This window comes from Poecilia formosa, unplaced genomic scaffold (genome assembly GCF_000485575.1).
Source record: "Poecilia formosa unplaced genomic scaffold, Poecilia_formosa-5.1.2 Scaffold752, whole genome shotgun sequence".
Classification (NCBI taxonomy): domain Eukaryota; kingdom Metazoa; phylum Chordata; class Actinopteri; order Cyprinodontiformes; family Poeciliidae; genus Poecilia; species Poecilia formosa.
In genome coordinates this window covers 87,175-107,504 of record NW_006800691.1, presented here as the reverse complement: position 1 = coordinate 107,504, position 20,330 = coordinate 87,175, and the positions used below count along the sequence as shown (strand labels likewise).

The 20,330-nt window shown below is 38.0% G+C and overlaps 1 protein-coding gene and 1 long non-coding RNA gene across 2 annotated transcripts; both read left to right on the top strand.

Moving 5' to 3' along the window:
• Positions 1–5,528: 5,528 nt before the first annotated feature.
• LOC103131390 (GTPase IMAP family member 2-like) lies at positions 5,529–10,395 on the top strand. Its single transcript, XM_016666615.1, has 5 exons — positions 5,529–6,120; positions 7,040–7,096; positions 7,382–7,486; positions 9,257–9,355; positions 10,388–10,395. The coding sequence occupies exons 1-5, from the start codon at positions 5,529–5,531 to the stop codon at positions 10,393–10,395; spliced, it is 861 nt and encodes a 286-aa protein (XP_016522101.1).
• Positions 10,396–13,478: 3,083 nt separating this feature from the next.
• LOC103131389 (uncharacterized) lies at positions 13,479–19,889 on the top strand. The gene is made up of 7 exons (XR_001660578.1): positions 13,479–13,536; positions 16,127–16,174; positions 16,326–16,382; positions 16,757–16,798; positions 17,758–17,814; positions 18,172–18,267; positions 19,833–19,889. It is a non-coding gene; the product is annotated as an uncharacterized LOC103131389 (long non-coding RNA).
• The last annotated feature ends 441 nt before the right edge of the window (positions 19,890–20,330 follow it).

Below are 20,330 nucleotides of genomic sequence, written 5' to 3'. Positions count from 1 at the left end.
ACAGCTTTTATGTGTGCTGGTTGTTCATAATCAGTTACAAGGATGAAAAGTCTTCTGTTTGGACTTGAAAACTGAATTTTCTGAATGCAACATTTCAAATATAAACAGTAATTATTACTTTAGCCCAGTAAGTTATTGCTCACTTGTTCACCTCAACATTAAATCCTGTTTTGTCTTTTCTTTCACCTGTTACTTATTTTCTTTATCTTTGCTGTCTAAGGAAACCCAACAAATGGTCTCGAGTCAAGTCAATCAAGTTGACTTGCAGCATTTACTCCTCCTGGCCTAGTACCTAGCATTTGCATTGTCTTGTTAACTTTATAGTAATTCCTCATACCAAGGATGCATGTAGTGTTTGCTGCCATCAAGCTTACCTTGCAGCACCAATCAGCAGCTCACCTTGATCCTGCAGGTAAAGCAGCCCGAATAAGCTCTCTGTTCTAAGTTGTCCGAACTTCCTGAACCTGATGGGTCGGTCCCAAGCAGGTCAACAAGCGGTCTGTTTAAGCTGACGTCAAGGAGAATATGTCAGAATGTTAAACCCTGCTTCTCCCGATGGCCCGATCAGGGGGTTTGGTAGCCTGCAGCAATTAAACCCTCCAGCCACACCTGTTAATGGCAGCTTCTCCTCTTATACAAGTCGCACTTGGAATTTGGCAGAATTAATTTAGAAGTGTAAGTGTGAAAAATAGACTTATGGGATTTTGTTTGTTTGCCGACTTAATGTCGTGAAAACATGCCTGTAGTCTACTTAGCAGACTGGATTCATCAGGTTTTATGGATACCAATAGCTGAGTATCATCAGCATAAGAGTTAAAATTTACCCAAGGCTGTCAGATGACTTTTTCAGCTGGAAACATATTAAAGAGAACTGGTTCAAGTGCAGAGCCCTGTGGTACTTCACAAGTAACGCTGGAGTGTGAAGAAGATTATGAATCACATGAACAAACTGGAATTTGTTGGACAGAATTTAAACCAGCCTAGAGCTGTTTCTCTGATACCTACATATTGAAGTCTTTTTAAGAGAGTATTGTGGTCAAATGAATGAAAAGCAGCACTGAGATCTAGAAAAACCAGACCAGACACCAGTTTATCTGAGGCTAACAGAATATCATTAGTAATTTTCAGCAGTTCTGTTTCAGAGCTATGATGAGCTCTGAAACCTGACTGAAACTCTTCAACTGGTCATTAATATTTAGATGCTCATATACTTGATTAGCCACTGTTTTCTCCAATAGTTTAGATAAGAAAAAATTAGTTATAGGTCTGTGTTACGGTCCACACAGACCTATGGTCATTATTGTTACAGAACACACAACATAAGGAGTCCAGACCAAGTTACATATAACCAGGGGTGAAAGTAGGGGGGTACGGTCAGGTACTGCGTACCCCTAAAAGATTTAGCAGGGGTACGCAGTACCTGCAAGAGAGGGGAGCGGCTGTTTGCTGTAAAGAATCAATGGGTTCACTAATCAGCTGTGATTGATTACTTTATCACGAACAATCTAAAACACGACTTAATCAGTTAATAAGTTTTTTTTTCCCTTTTCATATTGTTTCTGAACTGTTCGTACTTTGCTAGAGCGACACGTCGATCGCGGAAGGTTTTGAGTCGATCTCGGCATCAAGTGACAAACTGAACGCCGCCAGGAGGCTGAAACCAGCAGGTCCTCCTCTGGCTCCTTATCAAAACATTCGTAACTTTATTGACTCTTGTGCGTGGAAGGACTGTGGCAAACATGGAGGACTGTGGCAAACATGGAGGACTGTGGCAAATGATACAAGTTTTACAGGTGTGGGGTCGATTGGACCCCAGTTTAGGGTTGCCATCCATCCCTTAAAATATGGAATCGTCCCGTATTTGGCTGTTAAATGTTGGGTCCCATATTGAACCATTAATGTAACACTAAGTGTAACAATAATGATGAAAATAAAACACAGGATATATTAAGGTCAGCTAAATTCTCGTTGCGGGATGTAAAAAGGACCCCTGAACGCTACAGACCGACACTCTTGTGCTTGCCTAGAGACAGACACTACGCAGCTGCAGTGAGCTGCTATGGACCGTGTCTTTTTAAAACATCATCAACCTGATTCTCCACCGTCCTTAGAAACAAAATGTCTCGTAAAGATACAGACGTAAGAGGGAAGACTCAAATCCCAGGCTGAATAATGTTAGTGAGGATGAACACAGGCAATTTAAAAAAAGTGTCCATCATGGCGCAGTGTGATACCAGACAGAATAGATCAGGAGAGGAACTCAGCAGACCCTGATATGGTAACATTTTGCTCTGACTAAGTTTCTTATTGTGCTTTTAGTAGACTATATTGGTTTGATTATTTGCTTATTTAATGTATAATAATATCACCCAAAATCCCAGCCAGCATGCCTTGATGGGCCCCATGTGGGGGAAAGGAGGGCTGATATATGGGTCCCATATGGCCTGCCCTCCTTTTCCCCACTTGGGGCCCACCTAGGCATGCTGGCAGGGAATAATACTAATTGTCATTTAAAGAACAAATCATACATTAGATTAACATAAAATAAATAAATATTTCCTACTTTAAAAGGTTTTTTAGGCCTTTCTGTATGTTTTATTTTGAAATGTTGATATATTTTAAGAATTCATTGTTCAGTGGTCATTAATGCACCAGATATAGACCTGCAGCCATAGGCGAATCTAGATGGGGGCCATTGGGATACCAAAGAAGTTATACTAAAATAAATGTCTAATTTATTCAGAAGTGGATTTTTTTTTTAACCTTCACAATTTCACTTTAACAACAAATTAAAAATTATAGTGCTGCACTTTTAGCTGCTGTATAGGATCACACTTTCCATCTGCCAGGGATCTGCAGCCTGGACCTCTGGAGACGCAAGTGGCTCTTTAGCTCATTTATTATATCAAATGATGAAATGTTGCTGTTTTCTTTTTTTGTTTCATTCTTTTTCAAGTGTTGCCATGGAAACACACCGACTATCCTGGCCCCTGTGGTAAATCTGGTCTAGAATCAGCCTCCAAACCTAACTCCTTATTTATATAAATATTTTGGTAATACTCTGTAAAATATCAGAATGTTCACATAAATTTTATACTTTTAGTTGTCTGAGGACACATTTTGAATATTAAATCAGGTGTTATGATCAGTTGCTCAGTGGTTTACCAAATACTTTTAACACTTGCTTAATTAAACGTATTTAAAGTATACTACTCTGATTTGAGTACAATTTTGGGTACTCTAACCGACCTCTATAAACGGTTGCTTTATGGATCACTTTTTAAAGACAACAAACATTGCCATAAAATATTATCTATCACTGCAGCGGACATCCCACCACGAGAGTAGGACGACTCGCTGTGGCGGGCATCCCTTATTTGGATTTCTGAAAGGTGGCAACCCTACCCCATTTGTAAACAAGGGTTAAAGAACAAAAAAAAAAGTCAACAAAATGTTTTCAAATTAATGACCAAACAACAATAATAATCTCAGTTATTATTGTTTCAACAAGGTTGTTGCGCAATTCTGTGCGCTTCGGTTCCATTATCAAAATAACCAGCAGAGCAGGAGTTTAAAATTAACTAATCAACCTCCGCTGTGTGGTGAGTTTGAGACACATCATACAGGTCCTTCTAAAAAAATTAGCATATTGTGATAAAGTTCATTATTTTCCATAATGTAATGATAAAAATTAAATTGTCATATATTTTAGATTCATTGCACACCAACTGAAATATTTCAGGTCTTTTATTGTTTTAATACTGATGATTTTGGCAGACAGCTCATGAAAACCCAAAATCCCTGTCTCATAAAATTTGCATATTTCATCCAACCACCCTCAAGCAAGAGGGTAAGACACAGACATTTCTGAACGAATCGGCTGTTTGCAGAGTGTTATATCAAGGCACCTCAGTGGGAAGTCAGTAGGAAGGAAAAAGTGTGGCAGAAAACGCTGCACAACGAGAAGAGGTGACCGGACCCTGAGGAAGATTGTGGAGAAGGGCCGATTCCAGACCTTGGGGGAAGCAGTGGACCGAGTCTGGAGTAGAAACATCCAGAGCCACTGTGCACAGGCGTGTGCAGGAAATGGGCTACAGGTGCCGCATTCCCCAGGTCAAAGGTCAAGCCACTTTTGAACCAGAAACAGCGGCAGAAGCGCCTGACCTGGGCTACAGAGAAGCAGCACTTTGAACCACTGTTGTTCAGTGGTCCAAAGTACTTTTTTCGGATGAAAGCAAACTTTGCATGTCATTCGGAAATCAAAGTGCCAGACTCTGGAGGAAGACTGGGGAGAAGGAAATGCCATAATGCCAGAAGTCCAGTGTCAAGTACCCACAGTCAGTGATGGTCTGGTGTTGGTCCACTGTGTTTTATCAAGGGCAGGTCAATGCAGCAGCTATCAGGAGATTTTGGAGCACTTCATGCTTCCATCTGCTGAAAAGCTTTATGGAGATGAAGATTTCATTTTTCAGCACCACCTGGGACCTGCTCACAGGGCCAAAACCACTGGTATTACTGACCATGGTGTTACTGTTGGCCTGCCAACTCTCCTGACCTGAACCCCAGAGAGGATCTGAGGGACATTGTGAAGAGTAAGTTGAGACCCAAAACTCTGGATGAGCTTAAAGCCGCTATCGGAGCATCCTGGCCTCCATAACACCTCAGCAGAGCCACAGGCTGATTGCCTCCACGCCGCATTGAAGGCTGCAAAAGGATTCCTGACCAAGTATTGAGTGCATAACTGAACATAATTATTTGAAGGTTGACTGTTAAAACACATTTCTTTTATTGGTCGGATGAAATATGCTAATTTTTTGAGACATGGATTTTGGGTTTTCATGAGCTGTATGCTAAAATCATCAGTATTAAAACTATAAAAGGCCTGAAATATTTCAGTTGGTGTGGAATGAATCTAAAATATATGACAGTTTAATTTGCATCATTGAGGACAAGTCCGAGCCAAGCTTCAGCTGTGTGAATCTCAAGAATAAATAAACTTCGATAGCAATTTGACCATTCAAAGCACTTTACACTACAGCCGTTTTTTCTCTCTCCTTTTTTCCCCCCATTATTTTTAAATCCTGTTTTGAGATTTGCAAAACAGTGACTTGGTCCCACCTCTGCACATTAGATTCGTCGTGTTGATGCATTTTGACGTGCTTCATCTCCAAGGTAATTTTCCGCCACAACACGCAAACTTCCTCAGTCACTCAGTGCGTTATAGTTCCTCATCGCTTAGTATTTTTTGATGCACGTTTGCGGAGTGTGAAGAAAAGAGACCAGCTGCACAGGTAGTGAGATAAATGTGATCTGCAACAAAAGACATTGATCACCGATCACCTACTTCTTCACGGAAATCGGCCGATTGTGATCGATGGCCGTTTGATCGGCACACCTCAAGAGTATTTTCAATTATAAACAGGTTTCCTATTTAGTGCCGTATGCATCATGACTAAGCATACAGATCCACTAAAAGTTTCTTTACTCACTATGTGAAAATGTTTTCCCTTCTTATTTCAGTGTCTGAGATGAGGCTTGTTCTGCTCGGGAAAAACTGGTACAACAAGAGTTCAGTCGCCAACCTGCTGCTGGGTCAGAATGTATTCAACAAAGAGGAAGAACCAAACAAATCCATCAAAGCCTCTGGAATGATTAGGAATACAAATATGGTTCTGATAAACACCCCAGACCTGCTTCACCCATTCATCTCTGATCTCCAACTTAAAGAACTTGTAGAAGATTGTATGAGTCTTTCGCTTCCTGGACCTCATGTGTTTCTGTTGGTTGTTCAGCAGAACATCACTAACCAAGAAAAACAGAGACTTTATATGGTCCTTGAACTCTTCAGTGAAGACTCTTTTAGGCATTCGCTGGTTCTGATCTCAACACCTGGATGGGAAACACCAGATATAGCTTCTTCATTTCACCAGCAGCCTCTGCAGGATCTCATCAGTAAGTGTGGAGAAAAGTGGATCAAGCTTCAGCCTGACCCTACAGAGCTGCTGTGGAACCTGAGTGAAATTTTGAGAAACAATAATGAGAACCACATTATCTGTGGCCGCCCAAGCCCTCAGCCTATTAAAGCATCTTCTTCGCTTTTGGATTCTGCTTTGGGCTTTGGTATGTACAGACAATAATTTTATTAACATTCTTAAATCAAATGACAGACCATGTATTTGCAAGATTTTGCGACTTTTATCTAAAATTATGCATTTACCACGTATTACTACTGTTTGTTTTTTTCTATTTGTTTCGAATTTCATTTACATTGGTTACTTGCATGAAATACCTGCTGAAAATCAGTCTAGCAAAAAATTACAAAAGCACAGATTTTATTGACTTGGACTTGACTGTTTCATATGAGCAAGCAAGGGTTGAGGTTTTCAAAGCATTCAGCAAAGCAAGAAGGTAGAATATACAGAATATTCCAGATGGACATTGGCAGCATATCCAGAAGGGAGAACCATGACTCCCTCATCTGACATGTTTGGTTTAAGTTCAGAACAAAGCAGAAAGCTCACCTGGCTCTCTCCATAAGACATCAGCTTCCAGACTAAAACCCACATACATTTTCAGATTGTCAGATTATTTTAAGAGTTGACCTACCAACAGCCATATTTAATGTCTCCAAGCCCACCTGCAATCCTTGCCATCTGTATGACTGAAATGAGTGTTACATTTTAATATACATAAGGTTTAACAATTTATTAGTAATATTACCAATTTAAAAATGGATGAAATATTTTACTTGCTATTTCATTTAAACTAAGAACCAGGAGACAGCATCACAATGCCCCCCAAAAATGAAATGGATTCAACAGATAGAATGAGATTCAGAGGGAGGAAAGTTTTATTGTACTTTACAGAAACTGAACAAAACAGCTCCTGACTCTTTGTGTCTTGTGGTGTCCTTTAGAAACATATCCTTTCTTAGTTTTCTTCTTTGTGCATAGCAGACCTTATGTTACATAAAAATTGCATTGTCTATGCAGTTACAGTAGGGTTATGAGTAACAAACTTTACTGTATTTTTGTTTTAGACAATGGAGTCAAAACTTTGCAGCGCAATGACAGCCAGAAGTTTGTTCGGCCAGAGTGTGAGTTGAATATTGTGTATTCTAATTTAGTCTCATTATATTTTGTATTCTGAAGCCTACTCCACACATAGTCAGATATCTAGGAAAATGAATACATTTCTGGTGTTTAGGGCATTTTGCATTACAGTCTGCAACAAATAAAGCACCAATATTTCCAAATACTTGCTTTGACACGATTCCTAATCGACATTGTCTTGTGTTTTATTAACTTTACATTGGATATAATGTAGCTTATGTGAAATTAATGTTCTGACACAAACTGAAGAGACCTTTGTGATCTTGCAGTCCGACGGCAGCAGCAGCACCAATCACCAGCTCACCTTGATGTTACAGAGACTAAGAGTCCAGAACCAGCCAGCAGTTTTAAAAGCATTATGTCAGGGTGGCAAGGTAAGATTAATGCATGAGTAAAAATGTTGATATAATTTTAAGTTTATGCTCTAAACCTCATTTGTGGAAAAAGTGTCCATGGATTATAGTTTGCAGTATCATTACATCTGCAACAGGGGCTGCACAGTGGTGCAGTTGGTAGGGCTGTTGCCTTGCAGCAAGAAGGCTCTGGGTTTGATTCCTGGTCTTGCTGCATGGAGTTTGCATGTTCTCCCTGTGCATCCGTGGGTTTTCTCCAGGTACTCTGGTTTCCTCCCACAGTCCAAAAACATGACTGTCAGGTTAATTGACCTCTCTAAGTTGTTCCTAGGTGTGAGTGTGTGAATGGTTGTGTGTCTCTGTGTTGCCCTGCGACAGACTGGCGACCTGTCCAGGGTGACCCCGCCTCTCGCCCAGAACATTAGCTGGACAGGAACCAGCACCTCCTGACCCACTAAGGGACAAGGGTGTAAAGAAAATGGATAGATGGACATCTGCAACAGGTGAAGTCACTCATGGAGGATTTGAAAAAACAAATGTTACTTTGGATGGGCCAGACAGACATGAAGATACTAATGGGTTATAAGTATCTGCTTTTGTTTTTAGTTTTACTTTTGCTTTTCTTTCTTAGTGCTGTTTCTCCTTTTTCCTTTATAAGAGACACTGGGCAGGTCCATCTATCCTTTGTGTGAGACTATGATGGACTTTGTTTTGAGAGATGTCAACTCTTGAAGTGGACTTTAACAGACACTAAGCCTTTTTTATGTTGAGTTCATTTTTTGTTTTTGACTATTAACACTTGTGTTTTATATTGTTATAATATGCATATTCTCAAAAAAAAAGAATGTGAAGAAATATTTGAAGATTTTTAACAATGCATTTTACTTCTATAGTCGAGAATAATTTGGAAAATCTAGTTTCTGTACTGGACAGATTATTATAACATTAATATTAACAAAACATTACTCATTCACACTTGTTGGTGGAATGTGGCTTCCATTCTGCACCTATAGTTCCTCCAGGCCACCACAATTACATCAGTATATTTGTACATGGGGAAATTGGATTAAGTGTCTTGCCAGGGACACAACAACAGTATGCCACAGCTGCCCTGGAGCAGTTTGACAGACGCAAGGCTGTCATAAACTGTCTGACCACCATCAGCAGTTAAGTTGTCTTACCAGTGTACTTGGCAACACAAGAGTGGGGGCTTGAACCGGCAACTCACAGGTTACTGGATGAACTCCTGCCACTGTTGTCACCATCACCACACTGTTCTCAAGTAAATTTACTTAGTTACTGCCCACCTCTGCCAGCAGGACATTTTATCTCAGCAGGAGGTCACATAGTTTAACAGTAGTAGTCCTCAACCATAATATTTAATAGGAGTCAAATGGAGCAAACTGGGAACAGAACCAAAATGAGTGAACATGCTAAGATATCAAACAACAATGAATTGGTGAGCCAAAGCCTCCCAGTTAAGGAAATAACAAACTGTCATGGTAAAACACATACAGTATGTACACTTTCAGCATGGTACAATTGAGCAATATTTCCTCAGCGTATGCAGATACAGTAAACTATTGGCAGCTTGGCAATCATGGGCCACTGATCATGTATTAAAGTGGGAAAGCAAAATGGAGAAAATAAGGTGGATCAAATCCCTCAATAAATAAGGAAGAAGAAATATAAATATGTATCCCCACATATAGAAATTAGGGGAGTACTCTGTTTACAGCATGGAAAAAGTATGTTGCAGAAACATCTATTAACACTTTTGTTATCTTGTAGCCTTCGCGGGGAAGATGGAGCAACAAGCCCAGCTACCCCTTAAGAAGAACCAGAATCCACAACGACACAGCTTAAAAATCTCCAAGTCAACTGGGGAAGGTAAGAATCCTCAATCAGTGATTAAGTTTATGATGTAAAGATTGTCTGAATAATTAAACATGATAAATCAATCTAATCTGATCTGGTTAGAAAACATTCCAAAAAGAACCGATGGATCCAAAGTTTTTTATGTAATCAGGAACAGAACAAAGACGAAGTAACGTGTCACAGTGGGAAATACAGAATCGATTTGTTTCTCCAGGATGTGAAAATTCATCCGCTTTATCTCAGCTCAACTATTATTACCTTTTTTAGCTTTCATTTTACTTTGGACACACTGTTATGTCATGATAATTAGCTGGTAAACACCTGGCCGACAGATACAAATATGAATGAAAAGTTGAGTGAGGGACAGATTAAGCCTGAAAATATATTGTAATGCTCTATAACAGTGGTTCTTAACCTTTTTTGAGGTACCGAACCCATCAGATTCATATGCACATTCACTGAACCCTTCTGTAGTGATAAATAAAATGATTATTTCCCCCCCTCCCCAAATTCAAGACATAGGGGTGACCCAACTAGAGCCTAGTTGGGTCACCCCATGATCACTAAGTCTTCTTAAAAGGTAGAGTCTCTGAGAACAGTTCTTCAAAATATAGTCAGTGTTTTCAGCAAAGTTGAGCTGACTGTCCAGGAACGACCCAAGGTATTTAAAATTTGCCACAGTTTCAACAGGTTGGCCATCGAGAGAAACTGGAACCACTTTAAGGTCTTTAGATTATTTAATTAGCTCTATATTCTTAAGAGAATAAAAATTAATAAAAAGTAATAAAGACTTTGCGGTATTCTGATTTAGTCATGTAATTAGTTGTGTTACCACCTCCACACCACTAGAGGCAGTACCAACCCCGAAAAGATGGGACTAAGGAGCAGATTTAAAAGTATACCAAAAGCTACAGAATTTGGTGAAAACTGAGTTTTGCTGAAGTAATTAAAGACACAAGTTCAAATCCATGCTGAGAGTGAAACTCCTTCAATCAGTGCTGCTCCACAGCTCTGATTGGCTCAGCAATGTAACGTGATCTGCAGGGGCGTGAAGCGGGGCGTCATCACGACTTTACACAGTGTGTCTTTACCTCCGCGGCAGAGGCTCCGCTGAACCCCTGAGACCGACTCACCGAACCCCTGGGGTTCATCGAACCCAGGTTAAGAACCACTGGACTAAATAATGAAGATGAGCCATGACTCATTAATTGTAATTGTAAGAACTCATCTGAATGCGTAAAGGAGAATAATTTGTGGAAAAAAAGTCATTTCTAGAAAAGAAATCTCACAAGGCTGTACACTTAAAATTGTTTTATTATTGATTAAAAAATGACTAGCCTCTTAAAACGCATCATGACTACCGATGTTATGGCTATGGGTCGATAGTCATTCAGGCCTGTCACTGTGGAGCTCTAGGGGACAATAGTGGTGGTCTTTAAGCAGGTGGGCACAGATGACAGTGACATGTTGAAGATGTTCTCCAACACCTCAGACAGCTGATGTGCACAGTCCCTCAGTACTCGCCCTGGGACATTGTTGGGGCCTGCAGCCTTACAGGGGTTGATTTCCTGGAGGGACTTCTTCACATCTGCTGTGGTCACACAGAGAGGCGTGTCAGCAGGTGGTGATATTAGTCTGGTATCACCTGAGGGAGGTTTTAGGATCCTCGAAGTGAGCATAGAACTTTTGTATAAGCTTTTAGACATAGCCAACCAACACCAGATCTCAAGCAACACAAGCACAAGCAATACATTACAAGCATAACATCCCAGATAGCCAGCTAAAAACTCGGGTTCCCTGAAACATATTTTCCACATTATTGACTAACAGCCAATTTTGAAATTTAGGGTTTTGGGGTGCTCAGTCAAAGTGTGGGAAAACTGTAGCAAGTATCACTTGACTTCTGAACAGAGCACAAATTTCTCTACAAACAAAAAGTTAATTTTTTTTTGTAGGTGCAGGTATGACCACACAATGAGTTATCAAAAATATTGAATTTTAATTATTTCTTCATCACTTGGCCATTATTAGTGGTAAAATGCAATAAATTTCATGTTTTTAATTTTGTTTTTTTTTTTTATAAGTATTGCAAATCATTTATCCATTGTGTGATAGGGTACATTTTAGGCCTATGCACTCTTGTCCCTCTGTCCCCTTTGCTCGCCTTCACCAAATCTTCCACTTGTTTACTGAAAATCAGAACTCCTTCAAGTTACTCCTTAAAAATGTTGACTTTAGAATGCATTTTGCCTACACTCTTTAATCAGTCGTTCAAGTTTATTTGTATAGCTCATTTCAGCAGTAAGGTATTTCAAAGAGTTTTACATCATTAAACACAAAAATACAAAGTCATAGAACACAGTCAACAATTGAAGCATTACATTGTTGATTAATGTTTCATTGATTATGTTTCAATAGCAACTCTAAACAGCTGGTTTTTTGTCTAGAGTTGAAGACACTCATTGTTTCAGCTGTTTTCAACTCTTCTGAAAGTTTGTTCCAGATTTGTGGTGCATAGAAGCTGAATGCACTAGCTGAATTTTGTAACTATGAGAAGAAATTTAGGGAAGGTGATTTAGGCTTGAATATCCTTCTCCAGGTCAGGACAAATTAAAACAGGCTCAACTTTAGCCAAAAGAAGTTTGTCCTGACCACAAAGTCAAATTGATTTTTAAATGTAAAACCCTTATCAAATATTAACCCAATTTTTTTAATACTGTCCTTTAGATTAAAAATCAAAGCACTGACATCTGTAGTGGTGTTGCAAACCAATACAATTACCATCATCAATTAAAAAAATATCTTTGTCTACATTTTGGTAAAATCCCCTCTCACCTGTCCTGGAGACCACTTAATGTATTGGCACCATACCAGTTTGTCTGTTAACATTGAGCAGGATTTACAGTTTAAGATTGCTGCAGATCCACAAAATTACATATAGCCCTGGAAATGTTCAGGTCTACTGAATGATGATGGAAAATTGTCCTGTGAGAACATATACTTTAGTCTGTATGATTGTGATCTAGTCTCTAAGCAACAGCAGCCACCAGCCCATGCTCCTGTCAAAGAGACCCAGAAGACAGAACCAAGTAAAAGGCAGTCAACCTTCGTGCCACTGTGGGAAGGCAAGATGCCTCAACCTGTGAATATGAGGATAATGCATGTTATGAACAATAGGCTCAAGTATATTTGGATGATTTTGTAATCAAAACTTAAATCCCAGTTGAGATGGGAAGAAAACTGCCTGAAGAACACTTTTTTAATCTGAGGAGTTTTAAATCTCCTACCAGAAACAACGAAGCAGGATTACTGACTGCACCCCTTTTTACTGTGGCGTAATTATTTGCCTTAAATTTTTGACACAAACAAAATTAATATAGGCCTACATATTTTTCAGCACTATTATGGGCCCAAATAACAAAAAAAAAAAAACTCTGTGAAATGCTTCCCCAAAGATTAAATTTTATTTCCTTAATATAAATATTAATATAAATTAATAACTTTCAGCTTTCAGTGGCTTAAGAGGTGGGAGTTTACCTCTGGCAAGAGACTTATCCCAATTTATTAACAAATATTTTTGGTGTGATTATGGTGGCTTGGAGCAGTATTTCTTAATCCTGGTCTTCAGGGACCACTGCCCTGCATGCTTTAGGTGTTTTCTGTTAGCTGTTCTAGAACATAGACACATCTAACATATTCAGGAAAGTGTTCAGTGATGACTGGAATTAACTTGACACTAAGGCAAGTAAGCTCCACCCACATGTGGATGTAGAAGAAACCTCCAACAAACAAACATGGTTATATGGTAAAGGAATGAAGCTCACTGCATCACCTGAGATATTTGGTGAGGCATTTTTTATTTATCTGCCAACATTAAGACAAAGAAAAAAAAATTCAAATGAGTCATACATCAGATCCATAAAGTTATTTGTGGGAAGCCACAGAGAAATTGACATTAAAGCCCAAGGGTCTGAGGAGAGCTAAATTGCTTTTGCAAAAAATGAATACTTCATATGAGCCCATATGAAGGAACTTTGAAGGGAGAAATTATTTTATCTTCAATATCCTTATGGCTGACAATGTAATACAATTACATTTAGGTTATGACTTATAGAACTTCATTGTCATTTGTATAGTAGGTGATGTCAGAACTGAACATGACTACAACACCCTGGACTTTCAAGAGTCATACTGTGAGTTGAATATTGTGTATTATTTCCAGTCCAGTTTTATTATATTTGAACATTTTGAACATGGGGCTTTATCCTGGAAAATTGATATACAATAAGGACTTATTTTCTTATGCAGGAACTGTCCCTATTTGTTTTTATTTTTATCTGGTGATGTAAAAAATTTTTGTGTGAAGTAATAAGAATAAACATAAATGTATGATTTATGTTTGATGTTTATAGACTAAAAGACTATTAGGTAAATTTGAAGATTAATTATTTCAAACATCATTAATCCTTATTTAGCTAAATCCATTGTGCTTAACAAAAGTTAATTCATGCTTTGATGAATAAAGTTATCAATTAAAAAATACAATTCCTCAACTGTTAAGTTTATGAATAAAGTTGATCAATTGTTCTGGGAGAACATGTTAAAGGGTCTGCATTGGCTGTGGCCTTGTAGTCCCTAAGGAGCAACTGCTACAACCACTCTATGCTGCTGAATGATTCGGCATTAAAACTTAAATCTCAGTTAAGGTTGTCTGAAATTTTCCTAATGAAGAATTCAGTATAAAAATCTAAAGAGTTTTTAATGTCCTGTCAGAAAAACAGGACATTGAGTACACACCTTTTTAAGTCATGAATACCTTCCAGCATGTTCATGATAAGTAGGATCAATCAGATCTTACTTGTATAGCAATTCTGCAACAAGGCAGTTAAAAGTGCTTTATATCATAAAAACACAAACAACAATTGAAGCATTACATTTTTCAAAATGCTGCCATTACACATCAATATATTAGTGTTTCAGTAATTGGACAAGAGTGAACTAATGCCCTTTACTACAGGGGCTGATCTGGTGTACTTGAGGTCCACACCATTTAAGACATCTTATGATTCCTTCACATATTTGGGCATAATGATAACAAATAATCCAGAACATGTCTTACGACTGAACTGGCAGAGTAAAATTCTACAACTTAAGCAGAATATTGATTTCCGATAGGCATTGAGCCTACCGGCCCACTATCCAAGGCCAGTAGGCTCAGTGCCATTACAATGGTGGTGTTACCACAATTTCTTCATTTATTTAAATCTGTCCCATGTTTTATTGGTGTGTCCTACTTCAGACAATCAGATTCTATTATTATTCCCTTTATTTGGGGCTATAAAAGTGTCAGAAACTCCAAAAAACACTAACGTAAACCAGGGATGGAGGGTAGGTTCTCCCTACCTACCAGATTTCAAACAATATTAATGAACTTGTCATTTATTCATCCTGACGTGATGGAGGAAAGGCCCACTCTCACCTGATGGGTCCTGTCTGCATTGTTGTAATATGTCCCTGACTGCTCTCCGTAAAAGTCCCATTAAATTAAGTTAATCACTTCATACCAATAGTTTTGTCATTGGCATAACTATCAGAACCTGGAAGCAGATACAAAAATTTATAAACGCTCTGGAGGTTGATTTTGATACTCCTATCTTTGAAAATCACTCCTTTGCACCAGGTCTCAATGACGCCGTCTTTCAGATGTGGAGAGTAAAGGGCATTGGTGTGATAGGTGACCTATATATTAGTGGAACTTTTGCATCTTTTGCACAGTTATGCTCTGAGTATCATCTTCTCCCGTCAGGTTTTTTCCGTTATCTGCAGGTTCGGGACTATGTTTGGAATAATGTAGTGGATTTTGGAACTTTAGAGAAACATGAAACCCTGGAGGAAATAAATAAATTTGATCCCATCAATCAAGGGGCAGTGTAATACTTTTATAAGATCTTTAATAGTATACCTGTGGACACAACCAGGACAAAGAAGGCATGGGAAGATGAGTTAGGGCAGCAGCTATCTGATGAAGTGTAGGTTTGAAAGTTCAGTTAAAGCCAGACACAATCTCATTCAGTTCAAAACAATGCATATACTCCACTACTTGAGGAAGAAACTGAGTACTTTCTTTACAAGTGTGTCTCTAATTTGTAATTGTTGTCAGGCTGTTATTGGTAACTTGACACACTCCTTCTGGTCATGTGTTCAGCTTCGCTCATTTTGGGAGAAAGTCTTTCACTTTTTTACAACAGCTTTTGGAAAACGATGGGACCCAGAACCACTTACTGCCATCATTGGGGTCTCCAGTGCTATGCGACCAGCCACTAAACATGAGAAAATGGCTGTTTGGTTTGGTACGGGGAAAGACTGAGATATTACAATGAAGACAGAGTCAGTGTGTTTGAGAAGATATGGAACCCTGTACTAAAATTTCTTCAATGAAAGACTGTTAATGACAGACCTGCCACTGCTTAGTGGTTTGTATAACTATTTTTTTGTATAGCTGTGGAAAGATTTGGATCAATTTGTGGTGTATTTATCTCATGTAGTTTTGACTATGGAACTGTTTTATGGTGTGCCGATTTTGCAAGAGATGGGTGGGAATCTGTCTTATCTATGTCTAAATGAAAAACTGTTAAAACAATAAAATGTAAAATAAAAAAAGTTAGTGTTTCATTAATTATGGTTCACATCAATTCTTAGGGATGTAAATATAGGTTTATCTGTAATCAAGTTTAGGGAATTTCAAGTGAATGTATAATAAAATCTATGCATTTTTTCAAACAGATGAACCAGTCCAGTACAATGTCGTCACATCTGCAATTTATGAATCTGGTAATATTTCATTCTTCAGTACAAACAAAACAAAATGACAAATGATGGAGTATAGTCAGTTTGGTGTTTTTGACATTTTTAAATTTGCATTGCTTGTATTGAATTAGAATTCAGTTTTGACTTACAGAACTTTGTTGTATTTTTATTGTAGTAGATGATGTCAGAATTGAGAAATATGACAATAACCTGGACTTTCAAGAATCACACTGTGAGTTGTATATGCTTTCTTCCAGTTCTGATTCACTACACCTGACCTTCTAAATATGTAGGGCTTTGCTTTGGCAAACCATAATTAACAAGGACTTCATTTTATTTATACTGGAGGAGGCCCTATAGTCATATGATTTATAGCATGAAAGTGCCATAAGTGTCTGTTTTGGTCCTCTACTGTGGCTCTTAATAGCTTTGACCAGAAATGATAATGAATTTAATTTTAGATTTTTGTCATAATTGAACTCAAATTTATGTTTTAAAGTACAATAATCTAAATATTATGCTTTGTGTTTTGTTGACAAAAGCTTGTTATAAAACACTTGGAAAAGTTAATGTATAATGAAATCTATAAAACATTTTTTCAAACAGATGAACCAGTCCAGTATATCACATCTGCAGTTTATGAATCTGGTAAGATTTCATTTATCAGTGTCTGAAGTTAGAAAAAATCTTGCATATTTGTTTCAGCAAGCAAGATGCTTACCAGCATATCTAAAAACAATGGAGAATTGTTAAAAATGTCCACATAATGATTCAGTTCATCAGAGAAACTGAACCATTTCTCTGGTGTTTCAGTTTCATGGCAATTGATTCATAATTTAACAAAGCTTCGAAGCAGATACATTTTTCTCGATAATAATTTAGGTTCTCGAATCATTTAAGGAAACGTTTCAGCTGTAATCAATTGAATCCTTTATTCTATTGTCATTGTCAGAAGAAATGTAACAATGAAACATGTTTTTCATACTATCTGGTGTCATAATGGAAAAAATAAAATAAAATGTAGAAAAAGGAGTTTCTCCAGATGAACGTTAACCATACGTTACCAGAGATCAGTGATTTTCACTCAAACACCAATTTATTAATTCTTGCAAGAATGAAAACAGACATGTTCACCGTCCGTTCAGTCTGGTCTGATCTAACGAGGTACAGAGTCACTACTTGGTTCATCAAAGGTTTCTGGTTCAGCATTAGGATGTCAACAAAGACCTTTGAAACATTGAAAATGAAGTGCCTCAACTTATCCGAACACTCCCTAAGCTCCAGTAGGGTGAGAAAACAAGAGGCATCACATGAACACATCTGTTGCTGCAAAATGAGGTTAATATCATCCCGAGATTTAAAAAAAAAACATTAAAAGAAGCTATTTAATAAAATTCATTGCTTCAGTGTAAAAGTGTGTGAATAATCCTTGTGTGTGTGTTTTTAGATTTGTAGGTCAGTGTTTTGATTGCATGCACTACATGTACATAATCTCCTAATGATGAAGTGTATTTAGTTTGGTGTTTTTGCTGTGTTTTAAATTATGCATTTCTTCCATAGAATTAGTTGGATTATGATTTATAGAACTTTGGTGTTTTTTATTTTAGTAGGTGATGTCAGACTTCAGAAGCATGACAAAAGCCTGGACTTTCAAGAGTCTCACTGTGAGTTGAATATTGTGTATTTTTCCTTATTTCCTGCTGAGTTTATTACATATTATATTGAATATACAGGGTTTACATCTGTCAAATGCATAAATAAAAAGAACTTGTTTTTATTCACAGTTTGACTGGAAATGCTCCTCCAGTCAAACTGTGTTTTATTTGATGGTATAAAAATGTTTTGTGATGTAGAGGGAAAAAAAGACATTAATAAATGAATTCTTTGTTTGTTTAGAGTGATAATCGAAACTGCACAGTTAATTGCTAGGGAATCGCTACTGAACCACACAAATTTTGATTAAACAAATGTTCTGTCCTGAGAGAACATATAATGAAGTCTGTATGATTGTGGTCTTGCAGTCTCTAAACATCAGCAGCCACCAGCCCATGTTCCTGTCAAGAAGACCCTGACACCAGAACCAGGCAGACAGACACCCTTGAAGCCATTGTGGAAAGGTAAAGTTCCTCAGCCTGTGGATATGATGATATAGTGTTTTGTAAACTACATGTGAGTCAAAGCCTAAATCTCAGTTGAGGAGGTCAGAAATGTACATAAAATGTAGAGTTCAGTCTAAAACTCTGAAGAGTTTTCAACTGCCAAGCATGTTGCTGGTAGCATCATGGAAAACAGAAGTTAAATATCCAGCCAGCATTATGCTGGAAGGTTTTCATGATTTTAAAAGGTGTGTAGTCAATGTTCCTCAGTTTATGACAGGACATTGGTTCACCTTGTCCCTAAAACATACTTATTGTCATAATGACCCAACTGATCCATCTTTGTGTTCCTTGAGATAAAACGTTTCTCCACAATCCATTTACTAAATCCATGTGGGCAGTTGTAAGTTTATGTTCAGCTTGAAGAAATTGGTTTTGGGGTTAGGATTTATATGTTGCTTACCCTCAGCCTGTTTTTATGTAAAATTCACTAAAGACAGTGACAGATATTCCAAGGTTTGTCTCTTCTTCCACATGGTTCCCCAAACCTGGCCTTCTATTTCCTACACTGCAGTTACAAATGATGACATCACCTATTCAGCACACGATCACCAACTGCTGGAGTCTGTTAACAGTCCATTTATTTTAATTAAGCAGGTGGAAATAGAAACATCTATGACAGTGACAGAAAGCCTTCTTTATGGACAACAGTCTGAACTTACAACTTGAATCTACTGAGAAAACCTTCTCAACTTGTGCAAATCTACAATGATGCTCCTAAGATTTTTACTGCACTTATCACAGTAGAATTTTAAATTCTACTGTGATAATTAGTTATTTCTGTTACAGTTCCACATTAATTTTTAGTCCATAAATATTGTTTTTTTTTCTTCTTCATATTCAAGGAGACCTGTTATTTTGGGATTTTTCTGTAATTAAGAAAAAACTTAAGTTTTAAAGAGCAGCAATCCAAATAACATGTTTGTGCTTTTTTGTAAAAATCTTTGTACATGACAGAGAAGAGGTTAAAATTGTCATAAAGTGGGGTATGGTTGGTGGTGAGGAGAGACGCAGAGACCCAGGTTATGGTGATGAAGAAGATTTAATGACGATGCTCACAGTCCAAAAACAGGCAGCACGGCAGAAAGACAGGCACACAGCCAAATACCGGTAGCAACTGATAAACAGGACTTCGTGCGAGCGAACACAAACCAGGACTTAGCAGTTCGACTGGAGTGTGTAGACGACATACAATAGACAAGGACCCGACGAGGAACACAGACAACAGGAGGGTTTAAATACACACGGGGTAATCAGGGGAATGAGACACACCTGGGGAGCAATCAGCGGGGAGGACAGGACAGAGACTCACAGGACTGAACACAGAGAACTCAAAAATAAACATACAGAAACACGGAACATGACAAAAATGAAATTATCGCACACCTGTTGATACGGTGCATGTATATAGTTAATAAATAATAAAGTTGCCTTTTTGTGTTTTGCTGTGTTTTTAAACTTACATTGATTCCATGGAACTAGAGTTAATTTATGGCTTACATAACTTTTCTATATTTTCAATATAGATGTGCAAGTCAAAACCGAGCAGAAAGACAACAGCCTTGACTTTATTCGGCCAAGTTGTGAGTTGAATGTTGTGTATTATTGTTTTTTTTTTTTCCATTTCAGTCTGAATATTTGGTGCAACATTTTAACATACCAGTTTTACTGGTAAATATAGGAATAACAACTTCATTTATTTTTGCTGGACATGGCACTTTAGTCATAAAATATATATTCATTCATAAAAAACATTGTATGAAACAATCCTATATAAAATAAAAAATTCCCTTCTCACCCTCCGTGGGTGGTCTCTTTCATCCTCTGAGCTCGGGTCCTCTACCAGAGGCCTGGGAGCTTCAGGTTCTCCTCCAGTATCTTGGCTGTGCCTAGAACTGCTGCACATTTCTGGACTGAGATGTCTGATGTTGTTCCTGGGATCTGTTTGAGCCACTGCTCCAGTTTGGGGGTGACTGCCCCGAGGGCCCCGATGACCACAGGCACCACTGTATATATATATACAG